Source organism: Mustela nivalis (assembly GCF_964662115.1).
Source record: "Mustela nivalis genome assembly, chromosome: 20".
Classification (NCBI taxonomy): Eukaryota; Metazoa; Chordata; class Mammalia; order Carnivora; family Mustelidae; genus Mustela; species Mustela nivalis.
In genome coordinates, this window is record NC_139039.1 from 41,187,007 (window position 1) to 41,212,107 (window position 25,101).

The window sequence follows — 25,101 nt, forward strand, 5'->3', positions numbered from 1 at the left end:
GTGCTGATGCCTGCGACCTGGCGCCCACCCACCCATGGGCTCCTGAGTGCTCAGCGGACATCTGTCCTCCTCTTCCCCCGGGGCTGTTTCAGTCTCAGCCGCAGGAGTATGGCCGTCCGCCCCGGGCTCCTGTCTTGCTGAGAACCCCCACGTGAGTCTGCCTGTGTTCCTGGTTCATGTGGCCAAGTCTCCTCCCGCTGCATGGCCCTGACCGGTCACAACCCTGGTCGCATCACGGGGGGCGCCGGGCTGCCTGCCACAGCCGGCCCCAGGTCACGGGCCTCCCCAAGGCCCCACGAGTGGCTTCTGTGGCGTCAGACTCTCGGGCGTGGCCGCCAGGGGTGTCGCACCGCCTCCTGGTCCGGTTTCTGGGGTTGCTTTAGGTCCCGTGACGTGTTTCATGTCTCAGAGCATTAGAGTCACCCTCCTCCAGGCCCTGCTGTGTGACCCCAGGCGCCCTGTGAGCTCACGGGTCAGGAGGCACCTGGCCCAGGGACATCCCTGCCCGTTCCTTCCTTCGTGTTACTGCAGACCCTGGGACCCGCACAGAGCCAGACACGCAGGCCGAGACGCCGCCCGACGGGTGTGGCATCCCGTCTGACTCGGGCTGTGGGGCGAGCCGAGCGTCCCTGCTCCAGAGCGGGGACCCCGCTGTGAGGGGGACCGCGTAGACATGCTCAGCAGCGGCGGGCGGGGCCTGCGCCGGCGGCTCGCTCGGGGCCCCACGGTCGCCGGACGCAGAAGCCTCCTCTTTCCTCCCTCTCTCGCAGGTCCAGGGAGCGAGCTTCCGAGGCTGGAAGGAAGTGACTTCTCTGTTCAGTAAAGACGACGAGCAGCACCTGCTGGAGAGATGCAGGTCCCCCAAGTCCAAAGGGTGAGTCCGCGGGGCCCGCGGGAGGGCGGAGGGGCGGCGGCAGGCGGGGAGCGGACAAACGCGCTGCGCTCGTGCTGCGCTCGTGCTTCGGGGAGAGGGTCCCGGGTGCCCCTAGAAGCCCCTTGAGAGCTCACGGGAGGACGGAGCGCTTTCCCAGACCAGCTCTTGAGCTCAGAGTTGGAAACGGCACTTGGTCTTCACACAGCCTCTAGGCACGTGTGAGACGTTCACTAACTGCAGAAAATCAAGGTGGGGAAAAGATTTTTGGAAAATTGTGTATATTTAAACTGGCCCATTGCTGTTTATTAGAAGCAGAATTTTTTAAAGTATATTTAAACGTGACAAGATACAGTCATTGAGAGCTGAGGGATTGCCAACGGCGTGTGAAGGGAGGTGAGCCGGTGGGCCTGGCCGCAGACGAGGCGCTGCTGTTTGGGCCAAGGGCGCCCAGGCAGCCCTGCTCCAGCCCCACGGCCGGGACGCTTCCTCACTCTCCCTCCCGCCCCCCATGGAGGGCTGTGGGCCCGGGGCTGCGGCCTGGATTGTGCGTGCGCCGTGACACCCTGGGGATGGCCCTGCTCTGGGGCTGGAGGTTCGCCGGCCTGGCTCCCGCCCCCTGCTGTCGAGTCCTCTCCCCACCCAGGGTCTGAGGCTCAGTTGTGTTGAGCGAATTACCCACTGGCAGCTTCGGACGGGCGAGCCGCATGTGTGAACAGCCGTGGCCACGGCTCGGTAAACGGGGTGTTGGTGTCCGTCTCTTCGTTCGCATCTGCAGCTTCCTGCTACCCGCTCGGCTCGAACACTCGAGCATTTCCTTGTGTGAAAACTCGCTCTTGGCTGTGTAGATCCAAGTGTTCCTTCAGATGCGGCTCCCCCAGCTTCGTTAATAGGCAGGGACTTACTTTACTAATTTTAATTCAGGTATAATTACAGATTTGCGTTTACTTTATAAATGACTTACACTTGTGTGCACAGCAGACCCGAACGAGGTCCCGGATCACGGGGTCACCCACACACGGCTGTCTTGTCTCCCACAGAACTAACTTACGGTTAAGAGAAGAGCTGAAGACCGAGAAGAAGTCTGGATTTTGGGACAATCTGGTTTTAAAACCAAACGTTCAGCCGAAGAAACCAGATGAGATCGAAGGCTGGGAGCCTCCAGCACTCGCTCTCGAGGAGGTGACGGCCGACGCAGGGGACACGGCGAGCGGCCGCCCCCCTCAGCCGGGCCGGGAGTTGGACAGCAAGGGCTGCAGGAAGTACAGCAGCCTGGCGAGCTCAGGGAACAGCTCCCGCTGGAGCCTGCGGTCGGCGGGGAAGCTGGTCGGCATCCGGCGGCAGAGCAGAGGCCACCTGACCGACAAGTGGGAGGAGCTGGAGTGACCGTCCGGCCCCGGCAGACGGGACAGGTGCGCGGAGCGCGCATTCCCCACCCACCGCGACCGTGGCCCCGTGTCTTCTCTCTCTCCGTGCAGGCCCCACAGTGTGCCGTCTCACGCCCTGTTTGCACGCCCACCGCTGCCCTGGTGTTTCTGTGAGGACGAGAGCAGAGCGCCTTCCCCGCCTGCCCGCGTCCACACGGGCCTGCCCGCAGGCTGACGGAGGGGAGCCCCAGCCACCTCCTGGGGAGCGTCCACCTCTAACAGCGCCGCTGGGCGTGGTCCCGTGAGCTGCACCCTGCTGTCCTCCCCTCCGTGCCCCCCCCCGTGTCCTGCATGTGGTGTCCGTGTGTGTCCGTGACACTCGACTGTAGCGGCGGGCCGGGCCCTCTTCTGCTCCCAGAAGCCCGCGATCCAGCCGTGAAGCCACTCTTCCAAAGGTTATGTTAAACTGCGTTCGACCCAGCGAATTCAACTTTTTTTCTTCACAAATCCAGGAAAGCAAATGTTACATCCGGTGCAGCATGAGATGCCACTCTCCGCTTCACCCTCATCTCTCGCGCTGGGAGGAGTCTCCCGTGTGCACGGAGGACGGGGACAGCGGTTCCTCCTTTAGGGCTCCTCTTACTCGTCCCAGACATCCACATTGTGATCTTCACGTTCTGCCGAAAGCGTGTTGTTGTGTGGCTGCAGGCTCAAGAGTGCCGGACGTGTGGGTCAGGTTAGCAACTCGATCCTCTCAGTTACTCTTGGGAAGCACGGATTTGCTGATGGAGTTTAAACTATATAAAATACTGCAAGTGCCTCTTTTCTATTATGTGCAGGTGTTTGGTTTCCTAGTGAGCCAGCTGCCCTGGCCGCCGAGCAAGGACAGGCCGCGCACTGAGCTCAGGGCTCCTTGGCAGGACCGCCGTGTCCGCAGGCGGTGCCCATGGCTGCCTCAGGCAGTGGTGGTTTGGAGGAAAAGGTTTAGAAGTTTTTTTGGTTAAAAATAAAACCTCCAGCGACACCGTGCTTACCTCTTGTGAGAAAACACAGCCCCCCCCCCCGGAAAACACTTGTGGGACCCCGCGCAGGCCCAGTGCCAGGACTCCTGATGGTAACAGCATCCGCCCATCTGTCCATCCTTTAGTAGATCAAGGAACTTACTTGACTGAGTTCTGAACGGGGGCAGGTCTTAAGTTTGTTAGGACGTGAAATGCTGGGGGCATTTGGTGACACAGGGAAGCTGGAACAAGTCCTCAGGGAAAGGGGTCAGTAGGTGGCAGTGGCCTCGCGGCCCTGCTCAGGCTGACTGGACTCGGGCACGCGTGTCAGAGCCAGAGCTGGAGGCGCTGTGTCTGGAACCCGAGCCCCGCGGCAGGTGGCCACACACCCGTGTGGCAACGCTAAGTGCCTGTAACTCACCTCTGTGCGAGTCTGTGACACGAGGCTGGCGACACGCCTTCCTAATACTGTTTCCGAACATCTGAAGACAAAGCCAGATCGGAATTGGAATACGCACTGTAAATCACATTTTTCTTATTACAAAGATTAATGTAAAAACAAGCTTTTTCTTCTGTTGTCTCAGACTAAATGAAAATAAGTATGTTTGTGGTTTTTTAATATATTTATTGCTGTGCTTTGGGAGAAAAGTATTTTTCTTGATCGAGTTTACCGAGCAGCTGTGTGATGTTCACGGGTTAGTGAGAGAATGTGGTTTTGGGGGTTTTGTCTGCCTTCTGTGAACACATGACATCACTGTGTAAAGAGCCAGTGGTCTGTGCTCCTTCTACTGTTGCTTATTTTGTAAGGGAAGTGACTGGCATTGAAGAAAGTAGAATTCATTCTCAGCTGAAGTTTTAAAAAAATAAAAGTACCATTCATTTCCTCTTCTGTTACTCGTCTGCGTGGTCCTCGGCATCGACTTTAAGGTGAATGCTCGCAGTGGCTTTAGTCACTGAAAGCTGATGGCACTTTTCTTGATACCTTAACCCTCATTTTAAAATGCAAACAACACAAGGAGACAAAGTGTCCAGGACGTACCTTTTGCATATCCGAGCAGTGGAGCCACTGGCTTCCACTGTGGCCAGTCTGTGGGGAGCCAGTGGCGTGCCTGTGCTCTGAGCGGACTTTGGGGTCGGGCACTGAGAGCCGCACACAGTGGAGAAGCCGTGAGCGTCCCAGCAACAGCAGTTTTACTTCATCACTATCTCTTAGAGGAAAGTCCGTGAAGAACAGTGGCCTGTTCCAGAGGAGATGGGTACACACTCCCTGCAGCCAGTGGAGCTCTGCTATCTGGGGATCTGGGGGTGCAGGTACGTCAGGGGGGCGGCCCTGCGCTCCAGTCCTGTCCTCGGGGTCCTACTACGTACAAGGGGTTCACAGGTCTGTCCCCCACCCTGCCCCGCCATGGCCCCCGTGTCTCCACCTTCCCAGAAACCAGAGCTGAGGGCAGTCTGTGCAGGTCAGGTTCCCCAGGGCCGTGGGATCTGTGGCGTGTGGGTGGACAGAACCCCCCCCCCCCAGCTGACACGGCTGATGCCTGCAGCCACCAAGCACAGGGAACCCAGCCAGCGGCGTGACTGTCAGCTGCGGTGGGGGAGAGTCACAGGGACGTCGTCCCAGATAACCCACATCCCGTGCGGGCAGGAGAGAACAGAATGCCCATGACCTATGGAGGGTGGGCAGTGGTCAAGCCTCTGGGGCCGTGGCAGGAGGGGCCCCAGTGGCCGCAGGGCTGGCTTTGGCGTGAGGGTCCGGGCTATCAGAGACCCCCCGGAAGGTTCGCAGCACCCACACCGCCCTCCTCCTGTTACCTTTGGTGATGTGCAGTCCGACAGTGGCTCCCTCAATAGCTGGCTGGGCTGTTTCAAAATCAGGTTTCTTTAAGTGTTTAAGCTACAAACATCGTGACATTTCAACCCTAAATTTATGCTACCAGCATGCGCTCCTCACCGGCAGTCTACAGACACCCACACAGACACGGACGTCCCCAGCTGGCTGACAGTGTCCGTCTAGCTCCTTGTAACCTTTTCCTCAAAACCAGGATATGGCGCATAAGCTACGTCGGGCCCCCGCGACACGGCGTCCGTGTCCAGTGCGGTACGTCAGGGGGCTGTCCTCCCGGCACTGCAGGCGGGGCTGAAGGCTGCTGGGCCCTGCTGGGGCCTTGGGAACCCTGCTTCCTGCCAACACAGCACCCCCAGGGTGGCTCCGGCATCAGCACGCCCGCCGTGTTTCTCCGCTGCCGCGGCTTCTGACGGATCGCACACCCCCCGTCGGTGCCCCCTGCACGGTCTGTGCGAGAACGTCCTGGGGTTCTGATCGCACTGCGAGGCCCGTAAAACCTCTGCCTCTCAGGCCACAGTCTCTCCCGTGTGTCCGGCAGCAGCTACGCTTAGAACACACCAATCCTGGCACTTTGGGTGGAAGAATGTGTGTCATCAACGTGGTTTTCAGAACTGCAGGTGAGACACTGTCTTCGGGGGAGACAGGCTGGATAGAATTTCAGCTTTCCCCAAGAGTCACCAGGACTGGTCTCTCTGGGATGACTTCCACTGAATGTCATTTCCTTAGTAAGTCAAAATTAGTGTTGGGGTTTTAGGAAAATATTGACAAGATTTTTAAAAGTACAAAGTTTAGACAATCTAACTTTTCAAGAGAGCTGAATGAGTCTGAAGTGGGAGGGATGAGGGAAAAACCACTCACTCAGGGCGTTGAGAAGTGAAGCTTGTTCTCCTTTGGAAACTAGAATTCAGAAGTCTCCTCCCTGGAGGCTTCAGGGCTGGTGCCGGAGGTGAGCCGGAGACGCCAAGAGCTCAGAGATGCCAAGAGCCTCTGTTCCGTAAGGAGTCTTCAAAGCTGGGCACGGAGAAGCTGCCCGCGAGGAGCCCCGCTTTCCTAAGGAACCAACAAGGAGAAGCCCCGTCAGGAACGCACAACTCCATGTACAACTCCACGTGTCCGCAAGGGCGTCGCTGCCTCCTGTTTCTTTCCCTTTTTGGTTAAGAGCTTAGGTGGCTTCGAAAGTCATATGAAATATTGGGGAAATCTATCTAATGTGAATAATTACCTCAGAAAGAATCATGGGTAGCATTTAAATTTTTCTATGTACTTTTTTAGAAAGCTTTTTACAGGGGCGTCCAGGTGGCTCGGTGGTGAAGGGTCTGCCTTCGGCCCAGGTTGTGATCCCAGGGATCGAGCCCCGCATCAGGCTCCCTGCTCAGCAAGGAGTCTGCTTCTCCCTCTCCCGCTTCCCGTGCTTGTGCTCCCTCTCTTGCTGTGTCTCTCTCCATCAAAGGAATAAATAAAATCTTTAACAAAATGGAAAAAAATTAAAAAAGCTTTTTACAATGAATATCTATTACTTTTTTTTTTAAGATTTTATTTATTTATTTGACAGACAGATCACAAGCAGGCAGAGAGGCAGGCAGAGAGAGGAGGAAGCAGCCTCCCCGCTGAGCAGAGAGCCCGATGTGGGGCTCGATCCCAGGACCCAGGGATCAGGACCTGAGCCGAAGGCAGAGGCTTTAACCCACTGAGCCCCCCAGGGGCCCCATCTATTACTTTTTAATAAAGAGAAAGAGAACAGTTATTTTAAAAATAAAATGTTAAGTGTCAAACATATAAAAGAAAAGAAAAATGTAAGTGATGGCAAAACAATGGCCTGCTAGCCAAATCTGGGCCACCAACTGCTTTTTCATGGCCCATAAGAATTATTTTTACTTTTTTTTTTTTTTTAAGATTTTATTTATTTGTCAGAGAGCGAGCGAGCGAGAGCGAGCACAGGCAGACAGAGTCAGAGGGAGAAGCAGGCTCCCTGCGGAGCACGGAGCCCGATGTGGGACTCGATCCCATGACGCTGGGATGATGACCTGAGCTGAAGGCAGCTGCTTAACCAACTGAGCCACCCAGGCGTCCTTATTTTTACATTTTTAAATGGTGAAAAAACTTACTCCTGTATCATGAAACATGGAAAGTGTATGAAACGCATGTTGGTGTCGGTCAAGTCTGACTGAACACAGCGCGCACTCGTGGACAGGCTGCTTGCCGTCCGGGGTTTTGCTGAGCGCGTGGAGGAGGGACGCGTGGCCCACAAGGCCCCGCATGTTCACAGAGCAGGTCTGCTGAGTCCTGCTATGAAACCCTGGGTGAACGACCCTCCTGGCCTCAGCAATGATCCAATTTTGTCTCATATAGGTACTCCTGACTGAGCTATGATTTTACAGTGAATCCCAGACATCCTAGAATTTCATCTTCAAGTTTAAATAAAAAACAGTTGGGAATTCATCAAGAAAATACGGTAATGACAAACATACCTGCAGTGAACAGTGACAGAATGAAAGAGGAAACAGGCAGCTCCAGGATAGCAGGAGAGACATCAATCCTCCACTTTCAATAAAGGATAAAATCCACCAAGTGATAATTCACTACATGCATTAATAGAATGAAAAGGAAAACATTATTTTCATTGATGCAGAAAAAAGCATTTGATAAAAAACAAAAACACTAAGAACAGAAAACCTACCCTGACTTACTAAGGGATAGAAAAAGGCCACAGCTAAGCTCCTACTTGGTGAGAAGAGACTGAGTGTCTTCTCTAAGGTCAGGAACGAGATGAGAAAGTCCACTCTCCCCACTCCTACTGCATACGCATCGTCACAGCAATTAGGCAAGAAAACTAATAGGCATCCCAACCCTAAATAGTGTAACTACTTATGAATGATACGATTGTATTTGCAGAGAACCCTGAAGGCTCTACACCACCCCCCAAAAAAAATTCCAAGAAAACTAAAAGCCACCACCAAAAAGTAGAATAGGCATGCTTAGGAAAGTTGCAGGACACAAAATCAATATAAAAACAACAGCTGTGTTTTTATACCTGAACAAAGAGAAACTGCAAAGGGAAATTGAGAAAATCTCATTTACGACAGCAACAATGAATAAAATAGTTGGGAATAAACTCAGCCACAGAGGCTGAATTACTGTACACTGAGAACTAGAACGTGGCTCAAAGCCATCAGAGCAGACACAGACAAATGGAAAAACCCACCGTGCCTGTGGCTGTGTGGCTTATGATGACATCACCCAAGGTGATCTGTAGATTAAATGCACTCATCAAAATCTAGCAGTTTTTGCAGAAATAGGAAAAGTCTTAAAATTTACAAGGACTTTCAAGGGATCTCAAATAGCCAAAACAATCCTAAAAAAGAATAAAGTGAGAGGACTCACATATCCTGATTTCAGAACTCACTATGAAGCCACAGTAATGAAAATAGTTTTGTCCTAGTGTAAGAACATACAGAGACCCACAGACCAATGGGACGAGACAGCTCGGAAACACACTATCACATACACAATCATGATTTTCAACAAAGGTGCCAACACCATTCAGTGGGGGAAAGGGCAGTGTTTTCAGCAAATGGTGATGAGAAAACTGGACGTCCACACGTGAGGAATGAAGTGGGGCCTTACCTTACACCACACACAAGTATGACCTCAGTGGTCCAAAGGCCTAAACGTAAAAGCTAAATAAAACTGTAAAAGTTCTGGGCAAAAGCGGAAAGTTTCACGACCTTAGGTTTGTCAATGATCTCTCAGGAGATGAAAAGGTCGGCCAATGCTGGGAGAAAGAGAAACGGGCTCCATCAAATTGATATCTGCGTGCGTCAAGGAACAACAGGCGACCTGCACAACAGGGGAGCACATCTTCCACGCATAAGCCTGTGAGGAGTTAGTGTCTAGAACATACAGGAAACTCCTGCAACAGTAAAAACACGCAACAGAATGGGCACAGGACTTGAACAGACCTCGAATACGACAGACAGACACGAGAAGGGGCTCCAGACCACTAATCACCAAGGGGACAGAAACCCAGACCCGCAGGAGACACCACCTCGCGCCTGTCAGAATGGTCCCTGTATGGTGACCGCCCCAGAAAAAGTGTTGGCGAGAACGTGGAGAGAGACCGGCACCGCGCTGCTGCTGGAATGCAGACTGCGGCGACTGTGGAACGCTGTTCAGGATCTGCTAGAAATAAGAGCAGCACGGAATTAGCATCTGACGCACCGATTCTGCTTCTGGGTGTTTATCCAACGGAAGGGGAAGCAGAATCTCGGAGAGATACGGGCACACCCGCGTTCAGAGCAGCGTCTCCACAGACGAACTGCGGTCCGCCCGTGCAACAGAACACGGCTCAGCCGCGAGGAGTCAGGAAACCCTGAGACGGGCCACGGCGTGCATGGACCCTGAGGAATGACTTTCAGTGAAACAAGCCAGTCACAAAAGGCCAAGTACCAGATGATTCCGGAGACATCCTGCATCCAGGGTAGTCAGATTCCCCACTGCAACAGGAGGCGGCGGGAGCTGAGGGCGGGAGCCGGGAAGTTAGTGTCGAATGGGGACAGGTGAGCGCCCAGGACAGGCAGATCCTAATGGCCTTCCCGATACCCTGTGCAAGCCGTCGGGCCTCTCACTAGGCAGCGTCTGACACACGAGGCAGGACCAAGGGTGGAGGGTGGGGTCAAGCATGCACCGGCACACGGTTCACGGAGGAATTCAGGAGGAATTCAAGTTGAATTTCATAAACACGGGATCTTCTGCCTCTTCAGACTGGTTTCCAGAGGACAGCACGCCCTCCTGCTGGTCACTGTGGGGCAAGCAGCAGAGTCCGTGTGACGGCGGGCTGTCGTGGGGGGCCTTTGCCTCTGAGAGAGAAAGGATCTTCCAAGAAGGAAGCTGCTCGTCCAGAAGCACAAGCCCTGAAGCTCGACTGAGCATCTGAAGCAGAGTAACACAGGGTCCCGCTCACACTCTGCCCTCAAACAGCCGAGCGACCACTGCCAAGGCGAGCTCATCCTAAGTCTGCCTAAGTCGGGACGTCCTCACCCTGACACCACAACAGGACGAAGACAACCCAAGAAATTCAGACTGAGATCCCCTATGAAAAAACCTGTGTGGTACCAGCGAACCCAAACCAGCAAGTCGGTACGAAAAGGACAGTTTAGCACGACCACCTAGTGGGATTTCAGCCCAGAAGGCAAGGATGGTCCCGTGCGCAAAAAGCAGCCAATGTGGGGCCTGTGGCAGGCTCCGTCAGTGCAGCGCACAACCCCTGACATCGGGACTGTGAGTCTCTGCCCCACAGTGGGTGTGGAGGTCACTTAAATATGACCTCTTAAAGGAAGAAAAATCAATCAATGCTTCGTAGCACACAAGCCGGATGTAGGATGAAGCCACGTGATCTCAACAGACGCAGAAACGCATGACTAAATCCAACACTCTTTTATGATTAAAAAAAATCTTCACGAAAGTACGACTAGAAGGTTAAGCCCCAACCTAATAAAGGCGTCTACAGGAAGCACATGGCACCCTCGCACTCACGAGGAAAGACAAAGCTTTCCATCAGCGGGAAGCACGACCCACGTCTGCAGCTGGGGTGGCACCACAGGCCCCAGCCCAGGCCGACAGGGTGCCCGGACTCCAGCTGTGTGTGGACAATGTGGGAGTCTGCACAGCGACCACCGGTCTGAGCTCAGCAGGTCACAGGGCACAAATACCAACATTTTACGGGGGTCTGGGGGTCGAAGGACAGCACTTACGGCACACGCTCTTGGCAGTCAGACGGTAAGTGTCCTACAGCAGACCTAGTTCCTCGTACAGAGACCTGAACCATCAACAGGGGCGCGTGGTGAGGGGCTAGAGGCCCTCTCTGTCCTCTGTGGCAATACACTGGGTGAGAAACAGCTTTTTGTGCCACGCAAGGGGCAAGGCTGCGTCTGGACGGCCTTCCTAGCTGGCGGTGCCTGCTGAGGCCCACCAGGTGCGTCTCACAGTGTCCCCTAACACACCCGCATTCAAAGCACCATTCCAGCGTGTAGTTCAGGACAATTCTGCGTCGCACCCCCTCCTGCACGTGACTGATGGCTGCCTGGATGCCGTCTGCCTTCTGCTCAGCCTGTGGCCTCTACTCCCTCCGTCTCTTCCCCAAGGCCGCTGAGAAGGCTGCCACTGTCCGCAGCTGGGCCGGGCCTCCCATGGACCACCCGGACGGGCTAGCAGAGCGCAGCGGCTGTGCTCCCCTCTGTGCTACCGACACGTCTGGGGAATAAGAGCTCAAACTTCAACGTCTTTTTAAGAAGAAATCAACACCAAAAAAGACCAACACTGAAAACCGGCAAAAGACACACGTTAGGCAACTTACCCAAAACAAAAACCCATGGTCGATCATGCAAAGAAATGTGGACACACCTTGTCCCTCACTTCGGCCAAGAGCACCGGGGGAGGGAGCCCGCAGCAGCCTTCTTCGGGGAGCTCAGGTGCTCCATGTGTCGCTGCCTGGGAAAATCCTAACTGCCCCCATTCACAGGGGCCGTCTGGGCACATCCTCCAACACGTGATGCCATGCCTGGGCTCTGCTCCTCCTCCGTCTCAAGGGGCCGGAGAGCTGCACACGAGCTGCCGACAGCCTGCCCATCCCAGTTCCTCCGTGCGCAGTGGAGGTGACTGTGTCAGTGACACCCTGCCTCCTGTGACAGTGCACAGCCAGCAGAACCCGGGAAGGGTCAACAGGAAAAGCCCCTCCTGCGACCCACAGACGTCCCGGGCCCTCAGCGCCAGGTCAGCACAGACAGTGATACTGAAAATCCAGAATCTTTATTTACAAAGACGCGAAACCGCAAACCATTTATATGCTTAGAAGAGGAAAAACTTCGGGCAGGAAGGAGAGATGATCTGCGGGGGCGCCCACCGCTCTCCCACAGCGCCGGGGGGGGGGGGGGCTCATCTATGTGGCGGGAGCAGGGTCTCGGGGGACAGGGTCCCGGGTGACTTGTAGATTCTTTCATAACATAATCCCCCAAATATCCAAAATAGACATGCATTATTTTAAAAATAAAACAATCTTTTAAAGGTTTAAATCAACGATATCAAAATCACAGACACTACTTTTTCAGGAAGGTGTAAAACCGAGGAAGTCAGATGAGTAAGTAAAGACGATTTATTACTTTGTCTAGGAAAGCACTTCCAGGACAGTGCAGGGGTGGCTGCACCGGGCGGTCCCACCACCCGCACCGTGGCTGGCCACAAACTGACCACAGACTGACCACGAACACAACGGTACCACACGCTGCGCTGGGCTCACTTCCATCAGTGAGGACTCACTTGGACACAACCAGTGCAGTTAAATACATATTAAGAAAAATAAATATTCTGCATCCCGTATTTACAACAGCCCGTTGTTCTGTCCCCTGCCCCTAATTACTACGAAATCAGGAAACCATGATCTGACCGTTAAGCACAGTAGCAGCCGTACGTGTCAGTGTGGCACAGAACGTGGTGCTACTAACCCAGGACCTTACTGAGCCATAGTAATAAATACACAACGTTGCAAACCTTCACAGACTTAAATGAAGAGAATTTTAGAGAAAGTGAAATGATTTTGCTTGGGATCCCTGATCCCCCTTCAGAACAAACCAACGCCCTGTGGCCTGTCCATGCGGGGGCGGGGGGGGGGCGCGTTCTCCAGGCTCCTGTAGCTCCCTGGTGACAGCACAGCACGGAGAACCCCTTCCACCTTCAGAACTTGAACAGGTCGATGAAGTGCTGTGGGGACACGGGCATGAAGCAGCTGTCGGGGTCGGCGGCGGTGCAGGGGTGCCCCGAGTCCTGCGGGAGGAGGCAGAGGGGTCACCACGGAGCACCGAGGCCACGGCGCCGTGTGGAGGACACGGACCCGCGTGGGCATGGGGGTTTGTGAGCAGAGGCAGGTGGGCCAAGCTAGAGGGCCGGGGCCGGGGGTTCTCTGCCTCCCTGGCCTGGCCCCGGAACGCGCGCTCCAACAGCAGGGCGCCCCCGGAGCTCGCACTCCGCGGGAGACCGGGATCCTGTTTCACAGGAGCAACGACTAAAGAAACAGGCGCTCCGCAGACTGACTGACTAGAGAGCAGAGACCGGGGGCAGCTGGAGGCCACGCCGGGTCGAGGCACCTGCCATGTGGCCCCGCGTCTCAATGAAAGCTCAGGGACACGTGTCCCAGTCCCTCTCAGACTGAGCCTGCCCCTGACGCACTGGCCCCAAGGACCTCCCGCAAGCGGCTCGGGGGCGGCTCTGGCCGGCCGGGGAGCATGCGTGGACGCGACACGAGGCCTGGTCGAGCACGGAGGTACCTTGAACAACAAAGCAAGGCGGCAGTCCTTTGAGGTCGTGGAGAAAGCGCCAGGAGGAGTGCGAGGAAGGGAGAGAGAGAGGGAAAGCGACATTAGCGAGAGCGCAGACCGCGAGCGCGTGTGGACGGGATCTGCAAACTCGCTGGAGCCGCCCGTGCTGAGGCGGGCGGTGGGAACATTCTTGGAGCCGGCGCACGACCACCAGGACCCATCCGTCCTGAGGCCGGGACCGACACTCGCCTTGCCTCGGAGTCTGGGCTGAACGCGGGCCGGGCTGCAGCCCCAACCGCAGACTCCCCACGGCACAGGCAGTGCGAGGCTGCGGTCTCCCGGCTCGTACCGAAGATGCCTGGGCCGTGTCTGGGGAAGCCGCTAGTCTCCCGCGCAGCCCAGCACCTGCTCTGCCGAATGCCCGCTGTCCACCTTAGTGTCGCTCCTGCTCCCTCGTGCTCTGTCCGCGCCCCACTGAGCAGCCTGCCGACCTCCCCACACGCTACCCAGCCACCCGCCCGCTGCCCCTTGCGTGCCCGCCACCGTGCGTCTTGCGGGCACCGTGCGCAGGCCACCTGGGGGATCTGCTCCCGCACGTGGGCGCAGACCTGCCGTGACCCCGCCTGGTCCTGCCCAGAGCCCCAGACCTGCAGCGTCCACTCTGGTTCCTGCATGCTCTCTGGTGGCGACACAGCCCTGACCCTGGTCCTGGCCTCCCACAGGACTCCTTCTGTCTGGCTGCGCAGTGACCCCCCACATCACCTGCACCACAGTTCCGGGAAGCTCAGCGACACAGAAATCCGGTTGCAGAACGGACGGGAGGAGGCACAGAGCCGCCTGTGTAACCACGGAGGGAGGGTGCCTTCCCTCCTGAGGCCGAGCCCAGATCCCACTCCGGGACCTACCCCCACGGCTCCATGAGGTCACCGCGATGGGTCTGTGTCGGGGGCCCTGACCCTCAGAAGCTGGGATGCAGGAGCCACGCTCCTCTGTCTGCGTCCACGAGCACCTGCAGGGTGTGGGTGCACACAAGCCTCCCTCGTGCCCTGGGGCTTGTGACGCAGGCTTCCCCACAGACGGACTTGGGCCTCCCTCACCCATCAGGCCGAGGCAAGAAGACATCTGCTCACAGACTCTGTGCCCTTGACAAACCGCGTCCTACAGAACAGCTGTGACCACAGAACACGGGACCTGTACCGTGTTTTCACCGCGAGGTGGGAATCCAACTAACGGACGTCAGTGACGGGGAAACAAAATCCCACGTGACTCATGCAAACGGCATCAGTGAACCTCGGTTAAAGGAAGAGAGGAAACGCCCTGCACAGGACCGCACTCGACTCCCACAGGTAAGAGGAAACCACAAGTGACACTATCACAGACGTCCTCGGAGAGGAGAGAAACCTCCAGGGGTCGTCTCCTTTGCAACAGTGCAGCCTCTGCCCCACGCTCCCTCCGACAAGCTACAGGTAAACGTATGGCAAAGCGAAGAGCAGGGTCGGTGCTGACGAGGCAGAAGCCGACGGCTGTCCCCCAGCAGCACGAGGGCACCGCACGCGGGTGCACACGCGGATCTCACCTGCCATTGACGGAGCAGGGAGAGCTCAGGACGCGCGTATTCGTGGTCAGGGAGACCGTGGGCACACATGCCGGCGTGAAAGCCAATGACCCGGGACATGAGCTTCCCTCCCGCTGCGGACAGACCCAGCCCGGACGTGTGGCAGGGAGCCAAGGGGCGGACGGCTTCTAGCCTGCCTGGGTCCTCCGATTCCAAATGTGAGTCAGTAGGTGCTGGTTCAGTTTCGATCAAATACGAAAACCACGTGTCCCTCTGACAGGCTGGGACCTCCCTGCCGCAGGGGCTTGGTGTGGAGGGAGCCGTGAGGAGGCGCTGGCAGGGGTGCCGGGGGCGCAGGGCTGGAGGCCCAGTGTGGGGCACCCGCTCCAAACGCTTTGGCCCCTTTCTCCCGGGCTGAGGGCTGGCAGGAACGCGGCACCACCCAGGACGGGCTGTCCCTGGGGACAATGTCCCCCAAGCAAAGACAGACACGTGGCGGCCCGACACTCCCAACTCCAACCGCATGCTGTACGGCGCACGTCCGTGACTCTGCCCCACCCCGACATCCGCGGAGATCCAGCTCGCCTTCTCAGCCCCACTCCCCTCACGCCCGCAGCAGAGCCCGTGGAGCCCCCCGGCCACCGCGCTTTACCTTCCAGAAGAGGATGCTGCAGTGGCGGCAGAAGTGCAGCGTGTCCCCGTACTGCTCCCGCGGCGGGTAGTGCTTCTGCAGCGCGAAGTACATCAGCTTCCACTCCACGTGGCCCTTCTCCGACACGATCAGGTGCCTGCAGAACTGACACACCACACACTGCTGAGCGCCACGCCAGGGGCCCCGGGACGTGACTCAGACCCCCGTGGACTGAGGCAGAGGGGGCGAACCCCAGGCCCCATGGCATGAGCACACGGGACAGCACAGGGCAGGTGGGAAGAGCCTGGTCTGCAGCGACGCCCACGACCCGTATTATGGGAAAATGACGTCCCATGCCCGGTGTCTCGACACCTGCATCTCTGTATGGAAATGACCACCTGACTGAAACCAGGGCCAAGGACCCAGCACAGAGGTGGCCTGGTGCCACACTCTGTCACCAAGGACCCCACAGTGCCACTGCACACCCACTAGCTCGCACATGATTTAAAAACAAAAACAAAAACCCATAACAAAAGTGCCTGGAGGACTCCGTCGTTAGGCATCTGCCATCGGCTCAGATCATGACCTCAGGGTCCTGAGACAGGCCCCGCGTCGGGCCCCCTGCTCCGCGGGAAGCCTGCTTCTCCCTCTGCGCCCCTGCTTGTGCTCTTTCTGATAAACAGAATCTTTTAAAAACAAACCAAACCTGACCCAGGAAGCAGGAGCACCATGCGGGTGTGGGGACACCGGAGCCCGTAGCTCAGTGGCCGGCAATATATGACGCACAGCCTGGGGGACAGAAGCGTGGCGGCTCCTGCCAACTTTAACACAGGTGCCATGTGACCCAGGATTTCCACTCAGGTGCACACCCACGTCCACATGAAAACGTGGACGCCAGCATTCACCGCTGTAGAATTCATCAAGGCCGCAAGGAAGAAACGACCCGGATGTCTACCAGCTGCGCAACAATCAGCGGAAACGGGTCCGGCCATGGAGCGGCCTGCTGACCGGCCACGGAGCGCCGTGCGGCCGGGTTGGGGAGCAGGGGGCCCACAGGGCGGTTCCACGGGGAGGGGAGGTTTGGTGGACCAGGGACCGGTGTGGGGCCAGGGCTCGGCGCAGGGCGTCTGTCCCTCAGGAACCACTGCAGGGCGTGAGGGCGGACTGCGGCCTCGGGAGACGGAGTGGCCTCCCCCATGCACCAGCCGTCCGGCCCCAGGCCGCGGCTCTGCCTGCTGCCCCCAGGGCCTCTCACAGGGCAGCGCTGGGGACCCCTGCACCAGCCAGCCCCACGCCCCGGCTTCTGCTTCTGCCGCGCCCGCACCCCCAGCCCACATCCTCCTCCGGCCTCGGACGTGGCTCCTCCCGGCTCCAGGAGCTCTTCCCCAGGGCATCCGCCCGGAAAACCCCAGACGTGGTGGGGCCGCTGCACCCTGGTGCACAATACTGAGGGCCACAGGTGCCGTTTTCTCAAGGACACCCCACCCCTCAGCCTCTCAGAGGGACAGTCTCCCGGGGGCCACGTGTCCACGACTCTGTGGCTCCACCCGCCCACCCGGCCACAGCCAAACCCGCCTCTGATGGGAAGAAATGCATCAGGGAGCCGCTGCCCTGTGCCCTGCCCGCCCCACACCGCCCTGCACCAAGCAGATGACCCGTGCGTGTGCGGGTCTCACGGAGCCCCGCGTGACGAGTATGTGCACCCAATGCCCAGGAGGTCACACGCAGACGTGCCCTGAGCAGGCCCCCACGTCTGGGTCTGCGGGCGCAGTGAGCGGGGAGGGAAGGTTCAGAGAGCCACGTGCAGGCGCTGGGGATGGTGACGGCGCAGGCCAGCCTCCAAGGGACACATCCCACACCACGGAGCCCTGAGGCCACCACACTCACCTGCTTCTCGGCAAAGTGGTACTGGCAGAGTTTCTTCCACAGACGCCTGTCCTCACTGAGCATGGACAGCGTCGGCGTCACCTGGCCCAGTGTGACAATGTCCCAGCCGTCAGAGAATCTGTACAAGATGTTGTTGAGCATATGCAAAGGGAGGTCACTGAGTGTGAGGCCGTCATTCACCTGCCGGGGTGTAAATAGACAGGGCTGCACTGCGTGCGACACCCAGGAGCACCAGACTACAAGGACACCGCGCGATCCCCTGACAGCAGCTCTTCAAAACACAACACAACCAAAGAGACACAGCTGAAGTGTCACCGTCCCTCACACTTGGCCATGAGAGCCCTGAGGCCCTGTGTCGAGAGATGGCTGGCCTCACGAGGACCCTGGAGGAGAGGAGGGAAAAAGAACGGAGGCCAGTCTATGCCCTCGGGTCCCCCAGACCCCGTCCAAGTGCAGGACTCACTCGTCAGACGTGCCACGGACATGGGGTGGAGAGGTGGCGGGGTCTGAGAATGGAGCAAATCAAGCCACTGATCTGCCACGGAGGCCAGTCCAGCGGCCAGCATCTACTGTCCAACGCGGGAGCTGCACCTGCCCCCCACAAGCCTGCGCCTATGTCCCAAGAAAGGATGTGACCCACTGTGCAGAACCCGTGTGTCGTGGTATTGGGCGGGAGAGGAGCACACACGTGGGCAGCCGAGTGTCGCAGCCGTGGGCTGGGCACGCACCCACGCCGCCTCTCACGGAGACGGGGCAACGGCTCTGACCCCTCACGGCGAAGATCCTGTGGGCTCAGGGATGCCTGCACACCTGGCCAGGGCCACACGCTTCTGATGCGGCTGGGTGACTGTCCTTGTCCCCAGTGGTCAGCCCCAAGGCCGGCTGGCTTCCTTCCGGCTTCTGTTTTCTCCAGTGGCTCCAGCAGCCCTGCACAGAGCGCACACCCACAGAGCAATACTAGAGCGGGGCTGCGGGGAGGTGCTGAGAGGCCAGCCACGCCGCTCTCATGTCCTTGCCGCCGCAGCGTGGCCGTCTTTATCCAGAAATGCTCTCCCGGCCCTTTGTGGGCGGGGACCCGGGAGGAGGTGTCCTGTGCCCCGCAGCAGGGTGACAAGTCAGGGCTCATCTCTGAAGATGTCTCAGGGGCAGCCCCTGGGTGTGGAGGCCTCGGCACTGGCTGCCTCTTTGGGGAAGAGCCCGGCGCCTGGGACATCACCATGCAGCGTGGTCACACGTTGTCACTTCAGATCCTACCAGCCAAGGGCATGTGCGCATGCGCCCCCAACGGGCTGCACAGCATGAGCAGGTGACAAGGGGCTCATGGAGCAGCTGTGACCTCAGGGTCTCACAGGCTGGCGCACAGCGGGGTTGCCCCGAGATAGCACTCGTGTGCCTCATTCCTGACCAGGTCTTCACGCCGTGACAGAAACTACCGAGACTCACTATAAATGCCTCCGTCTTTGGAGACAAGCTTCTGCGTCAGGAGCTCACGAACACCCTGAGGCTTGTCCAGGTGAATGAGGGGGGAGGAAAAACCCTGGATGCATGAGGCACCAGAACCAGTACCAGAACCAGTACCATAACCCGGCTCCAGCCTGCGGTGACTGCTCACAAGACACAGCTGCCACGCCAGCAGTTTCCGCAGAGAGGGCTGTGACCACTCCGACAGGAAGGGGCACGGGCAGCCAGCCGGACAGTCCGTTGAGGCGCAGGGCCTTCAGCTCAGCCCCCCACTGCCTGGCTGAGCCATTCTGCGCCACAAACCCCGTAGCCGTGTCACCGTGTGCAAAGGAACACAGCTCTGGGAGGTCTTGCCAGTGCACCAGCCCCGGTGACCCTCACTCCTGTGGAAGCACATCTGTCCTCACTCCACGGCCTTGCGGGGCTATAGTACCCAGGAGATGAGGACAGAGGACTGGCGTGAGCGGGGCCGCAGAGGGCTATCCCGCCGCCTGCCTGCTGCTGCCTTGAGGAGTCCTTGCCACCTGCCAGCGGACCGCGGCTGCAAGGGGTCCGTCCCCATGGACTGGACCCCAGACTCAGGTCCCAGGACTCACACACCAAGTCCCCTCATGGGCATGAGCTGGCCTGACCCCAAGGCACGCACAGTCCTGGCTGTCCTGCCCCGGGGGCTGCTAGGCTCCCTGCCCACAGTGACCCCCTGAAGCCAGGCTCCCTCCCATCTGGCCACACAGTTCTCTTCCCCAAAAGGCCCTCTGCCCCTGGTTTGCAGCAGCTGTAGAGCTGCCCGCCCGGGCTCATGGGACCACATCTATGCTGTGAAGAGTCGGCGTGACCACAGGCGACACTGTCACCCCCTGATGGGCCACAGGGCACGAGGCCACAGGGAAGCCAGCTCTGAGTGTGCGGTGGCACCCCAGTCAGGAGGGCGCCCCCACCGCTGCACTCCGTCTGTGCTGCCTCCAAGCTGGTGTCGACAACAAGACCCTAAAGGAAGCCCATGGCTGCTCTGCCCTGAGAGCCGGCCAAGGCGAGGAGAGACCTGGCCTCTGTCCTCTCCCCACCGGAGCGTGGATGCGGAGCGCACACCTCCCTCTGAATGATGCACGTCCCAGCCTCGAGCTCCCTTGCTGACGACAGACCCCCGCTGGCCACCTGCACCACCTCCTCCTCCGAGAACCACACACGACCCCAGAGGACAGCGGGGACGGGGGCGAGCACGGACCCTGCACCGGGGGCGGGGGGTCGCTGGCAAACGAGGCATCATGACTCCTGGCAACTATTTCCATTTCCAACATCTCATCTTCCCCGGAAGGCTCATCACCACAACACCTCGTCACCCGTCTCCACGACGACCAGCCCCACTGTCTTCCCACGAGCAGTCTAAGCCGCCCCACGGCCTCTGGCCCCGATGCACCTGGAACAAAGAGTCTCCCCAGTGCCCCGCGGGGCTGAGGCCTCACACTTGGGACCAGCGTGTCCCGTACCTTAGTGACCTGCAGGTCCTGCAGCTGCTGCTGCCAGCGGAGGACGGTCTCCAGACGGCAGACCCAGATGTTGATGTTTCCCACCAGCACAGACTTCCCCACACCCCGGAGGAGGATGCAGAGGGTGGAGCTCAGGTCCTGGAGGAGGTCCTTGATGAGCCGGGGGTTCTGGTGGTCGTCAAGGACTGGAACACAGCAACACACACCGTGGGAAGGTGACAGAGACCCGGCGCCGCGCCCATCCCCGTGGCACCGACGAAGGCAGCACGGACGCACTGCAGGAGGGAAACGTGTGACCCCAGAGGCCTGGCGCTGAGGGACGGACCCCGCAGGACCCGGTCAGCGAGGAGGGGTTGGGGTTCCAAGGGGACGGGGTCCGTGCAGTACCACGGCATGTTCTGGCAGCAGGTGGAGAACATGCTTCATGCAACCCAACTGTGTGCCTGAACACGACTGAAATGGTGAACTCGGAGTGTGTGCATTTTACCACAATAAAGACACTGATGTCATGTCAGTACGACCCCAAACTGGCATCACTTTTGAGACCCCGCCAGTAGGATGAATTTAAAAGAACATCAAATATTGCCGGACAGCGTGATTCGGGGCGTGTGCAATTTCAGCTTTAGAAGTAGCCGCGTCTGCTCTCCTTTACCGTCGTCCCGAGGAGCTCACACACGTGAGTGTCGCTACACTCGGACGCATCAACTCACGGTGCGGCATCTCAGGTCCCTCTTACTGTCGGCTGAGGATTGATCAAGACAGACTGAAGCACAAAGCCACAGGCTCTCCTGGGGCCTTGGCGACTATGACGCAGCCACGCTGCTTATGGGGACGCACGGCTGAGGTGACCGACCGGCCGCCGGACAGGAGAGACTCCTCTGAAACCCAGGGACCCTCCCTCGTCCCGTGGGAGCAGCCTGTCCCGATACGACGGCGTCACCCACCCTGGGGAATAGAGGCAGCCCCACCTCCTCCTGTTCTCAGACACGTGGGGCACCTCTTACCCTTCTGGACAATTTTGTCCAAAACGTTGAAGTAGTTCTTCTGCGCCACGCCGCTCAGGGACGTTAACTGGGATCTCGCGATCAGCTGCAGGAGCTGGAGGAGGACAGCACGTGCGTTCCTGAGTTTGGAAGCAGAAGCCCCCACGCCGCCTTGTCCTCTCCAGAGACCCCACACCTGTCTGTGCTATTCCGTTGCCTCCGAGGGTGGGACACTGTTTCCAAGAGCAGATTCCACGAGGTTTTCGTCTCAGGCAGGTTCTCCTTGGGCCACCTGTCCCTCAGTGCTCCCCTCACGTTCTGACCACCGGGCCATCTCCCGTGGCCTCGGCAGCTGGGAGGACCTTCTGTCTCCCCCTCACACTCACCCCGTGTCGTCCCTCCTCATCTGCCTACCCCTGCCCCCCATCCCTTGCCCTGCGTCCCAGTGTGGGCTCCTCTCGGGCCCCTCACCCACCCCACAGCACCCCCCGTGCCCACGTGGACCCACGTCTGATTCCCTGCAGCCCCGGCTGGGGTCTGCCTTCCCGTCCGCACCCCCGGTGCGATGTTGGGATGTCAGGTGGCGGGGTCACGGGCGCCCTCACACACCCCTGCTCCAACTCCCTTCTGCACCTGCTCTGCGGGGCCTCCTAGGCACCTCACCCCAATGCTGCTACCCAGAAAGCCACTGTCCGCACCAGCAGGACTCGTCGGGAACCCAGAGCCAGGCCTCCCTGGCCCAGGAGGCACACCTGTTCAGCCCCCCACACTGCTGCGGCCCAGTCCAGGCTGCTCGGGGTAACCGCACCTGCCTCCTGCCTCCCTGAACGCTGGACACTCCGCCTTCCCTCCCGCTCACCTCGCCAGTTTCCAGAGGGAGCAAGGACACAGGAGACAGCAGATGCTACAAGTAGGACGACCACGCAATGACCTCGAGGGGACAGAGCTCCCACTAATGCTTCCGTAAGCAGTCCTCTTCCTCTGCGGCAGTGACCGCAGACACATGCGCTGCGGGGCACAGGTGACCACAGCTCTGGTCACATCAAGCTGGACATGCTGGAGACGGGCTGCAGACGGGCCCAGGCCTGCTCCCGGCCCCTCCTCTTCTCGCCCATGTATTGCCCCCACCTGCCGGCTTCAGCCTTCAGTCATGTAAAATTCCAGAAGCGTGATTTTTAAGTCTTCTCAATCTCACACATTTAACAAAAAAGGAATGGAACTGAAACTCTGTAATACAGAGCATTCCAACCAGCCGTCCTAAGCCCGTGACCCTGCCGTCTGGGCTGGTTTCCCAGGAGACTTCGGGGCCCAGGACCCTGTCCCTGTGCTCAGAGGCCAACGGGCATCAAAGTGACACAGAATGCACTGGAAATGACCCTCCCGTTTGGGGATCACCTTGAGTAGATGATTTGTGAGTCGGGACTCCCACTTCTTGCTTTGTTCCTTTTTTCCCCTTTCCCAAGGACTCTCGTCTTATTCACAGACTTCTAGAAGGGGCAGTAGGAAGGGCTGCTATTTCCTTTAAATTATATTGTAACACAATTTACAATTTTACATGGGTTACAGGACCCCTCAGTGGGTCTACTCATCACGCAGGTGGTCTTGTGGACAGCACCGGCGTGTGGCCTGTTAAAGGTGGGCCAGTTCCCTGCAGACCCACAAGAGGGATGTTTCAGGCTTCTGGACGATGGGCTTCTGCTGATCCGCCCTCTAAAGGACAAAGCCCACACTTCCAGTACACCCCACGCCGGGAAATAGCCATCTACCATAACCATCAATTTATGCTGTATCACTTAAAAACGTCAGAGCTACAGCATCTAATTTAATCTTACTGAGGTCAAAGTATCAAGTTAGTTGAAGAGTGTCTCCTTTGACTGGAAACCAGTGTCTCTGATAATACTGAATGAGAAATACGAGTTTCTCAGAATTACATATGATACGATTTTACTACTATACAATTTTAAACAAAAGACAAAAATCATAAAACTATCTTCCAAAGGTGACAGAACTATAAACAGGAAACTCAGGTGAGCGTCAACCTCTGAGGAAGGAAATCAGGCCACAAAGTTGTCCCCAGATGGCACGTCTGCCGACACGCTGTTGGGAACGCCCTACCTGTCCAGTCGCACGCTAGACGCACACACGCTCCCGATACTATCCCATGAGAGTAAATATATTCTCTACTAAAGTAAACAAGCATCTGTGTGAGGCCCCACACGTATTTCTCGGTCCTTCCTCTTTAACACATCTTGTTCTTAGGGAATCGACAGATCTTTCTAGTATGCTGTAACCCAACAAGTTTCTGGGGAGCAGACTTGGCAAACACCAGGTGTAGTGGCCTACCGCTAATTCTTGAACTGACAACAAGGAAGATTTAAGAAAAATGTATCTTTTTTGTGCTAAGGAACAGAGAAGACATCTTTTTGTGAAGGATCTACATTTTAAAATACAGAACCAACCTTCTCCATTTTAAAAATGTTTATTTTTTATCAACATATAATGTATAACTTTCTCCATTTCTAAACACCTAGTTTTCTTGAAAAGAGAAGGAACCGTGGACTCAGTAAAATAACCAGTAATAAATTAATTATTTCAGAGTGCCCTACAAGTCAGTTTGTACCTTCAGCAGAACTCGCGGTGAGTATTTCACAGCGGTAGGAAATCACTGGCCTGAGCCACCCGACAATTCATGTCCACGGTGGCTCACTGGGCCCCCTTGCTTGCTCACTCTGGGAAGAACAGGCGCCCAGTGAGCTGCTGTGCTGGCTGCGGTGCTTGGGGCAGCAGGCTTCCTACACGGCCATCATGCACCTGAGACCCGTAAAGGTTGACTCCGCACTACTGGGAACCTCACAGGCCTTTTCACTGAGCTCGAAAGGCCACCACTGCAAGATGTCACAGGACACATTTAGGAAGGTCACTTGTTCCCCCTGAGAAGGAAAGTTCCTAAAACTAAGAGCAGCAAGGTCTCCATCACTGAACACGGCCGTGAACCTGCCATCACCGTGGACGTGGCCTGCACCCTCCACTCGGGAGGGCATCCCAAGGCTTCCGCAGCTGAAACCATCCTCCTTCCAAACATCTGTGAACAACTGTGCTCTGGCCCGCAGGGAAGACGGAATATGCACAAAACGCGGGTGCTGTGCCCGTGAGTGAAACAGCCCTCGGTCCCACCAGCCTCCTGCCAGAGCGTCGCCCAGCTGCGAGGGCCATGCGGCAGGCACGGGGTGCTGGGGACACGGGACACGCATTTGCTCCACTCCAGAAGCTGGGAACCAAGCCCTGTGGCCCCCTGGGATCTACAGAGCCTGCCTTACCCAGGCTCCTGGGGAGGCCCTTCCCCCCGCCACCCCAGCTTCTCATTTTAACGCTTCATGTGGACATAAGACTTTTAGGGACTGCCACTCAACCCCACAGATTCAGTACTTAGAAATATTTTGTAGGAACATATAAAACTGATGATTCGAATGCAGCAGTTACATGGAATCCTTGGAACGAAGTACCCAGCAGTAAAGGACTAAGTGAAACCCCCAAACTCTGAACTTTTCATGTGTGAACTGCAGGCGAGACGTGGGCCTTTCAGGGCATCCCGGGGGTGTGGCCCCCTGGCCATTCACACTGCACCTTTCCTGGGGGGAAGACGGGGCCAGAGCGGCTCAGTCCCGACCGACTCCATCCTCCTGGTCAGTTGCTCAAGCATCTCTTA

General features: G+C 57.6%; 2 protein-coding genes and 1 long non-coding RNA gene across 11 annotated transcripts in view; 1 reads left to right on the plus strand and 2 right to left on the minus strand.

The window, feature by feature from the left end:
- Positions 1–4,128, plus strand: part of TDRP (testis development related protein) — a 33,226-nt gene extending 29,098 nt beyond the window's left edge. For 3 of the 5 annotated variants that reach the window (XM_082715320.1, XM_082715322.1, XM_082715321.1), the window contains exons 3-4: positions 771–874; positions 1,912–4,128. In XM_082715320.1, the coding sequence (XP_082571446.1) occupies positions 771–874; positions 1,912–2,257 (450 nt within the window). In that variant the 3' untranslated portion in view covers positions 2,258–4,128. The remainder of the gene's footprint in view (positions 1–770; positions 875–1,911) is intronic. The other 2 variants (XR_014306664.1, XM_082715323.1) reach the window with 2 other exon arrangements.
- LOC309855221 lies at positions 3,844–7,912 on the minus strand. The gene is made up of 2 exons (XR_014306677.1): positions 7,554–7,912; positions 3,844–6,135 (listed from the first exon to the last, which is right to left on the minus strand). It is a non-coding gene; the product is annotated as an uncharacterized lncRNA (long non-coding RNA).
- A 3,958-nt stretch (positions 7,913–11,870) lies between these two features.
- Positions 11,871–25,101, minus strand: part of FBXO25 (F-box protein 25) — a gene marked incomplete at its 5' end in the record, with an annotated part of 53,200 nt that continues 39,969 nt past the window's right edge. For 2 of the 5 annotated variants that reach the window (XM_082715303.1, XM_082715305.1), the window contains 5 exons: positions 11,871–12,900; positions 15,599–15,742; positions 17,465–17,644; positions 20,413–20,597; positions 21,417–21,510. In XM_082715303.1, coding sequence (XP_082571429.1) covers positions 12,811–12,900; positions 15,599–15,742; positions 17,465–17,644; positions 20,413–20,597; positions 21,417–21,510 — 693 coding nt within the window. In that variant the 3' untranslated portion in view covers positions 11,871–12,810. Of the gene's footprint in view, positions 12,901–13,400; positions 13,428–15,598; positions 15,743–17,464; positions 17,645–20,412; positions 20,598–21,416; positions 21,511–25,101 lie in introns of all 5 variants that reach the window. The other 3 variants (XM_082715302.1, XM_082715304.1, XM_082715301.1) reach the window with 3 other exon arrangements.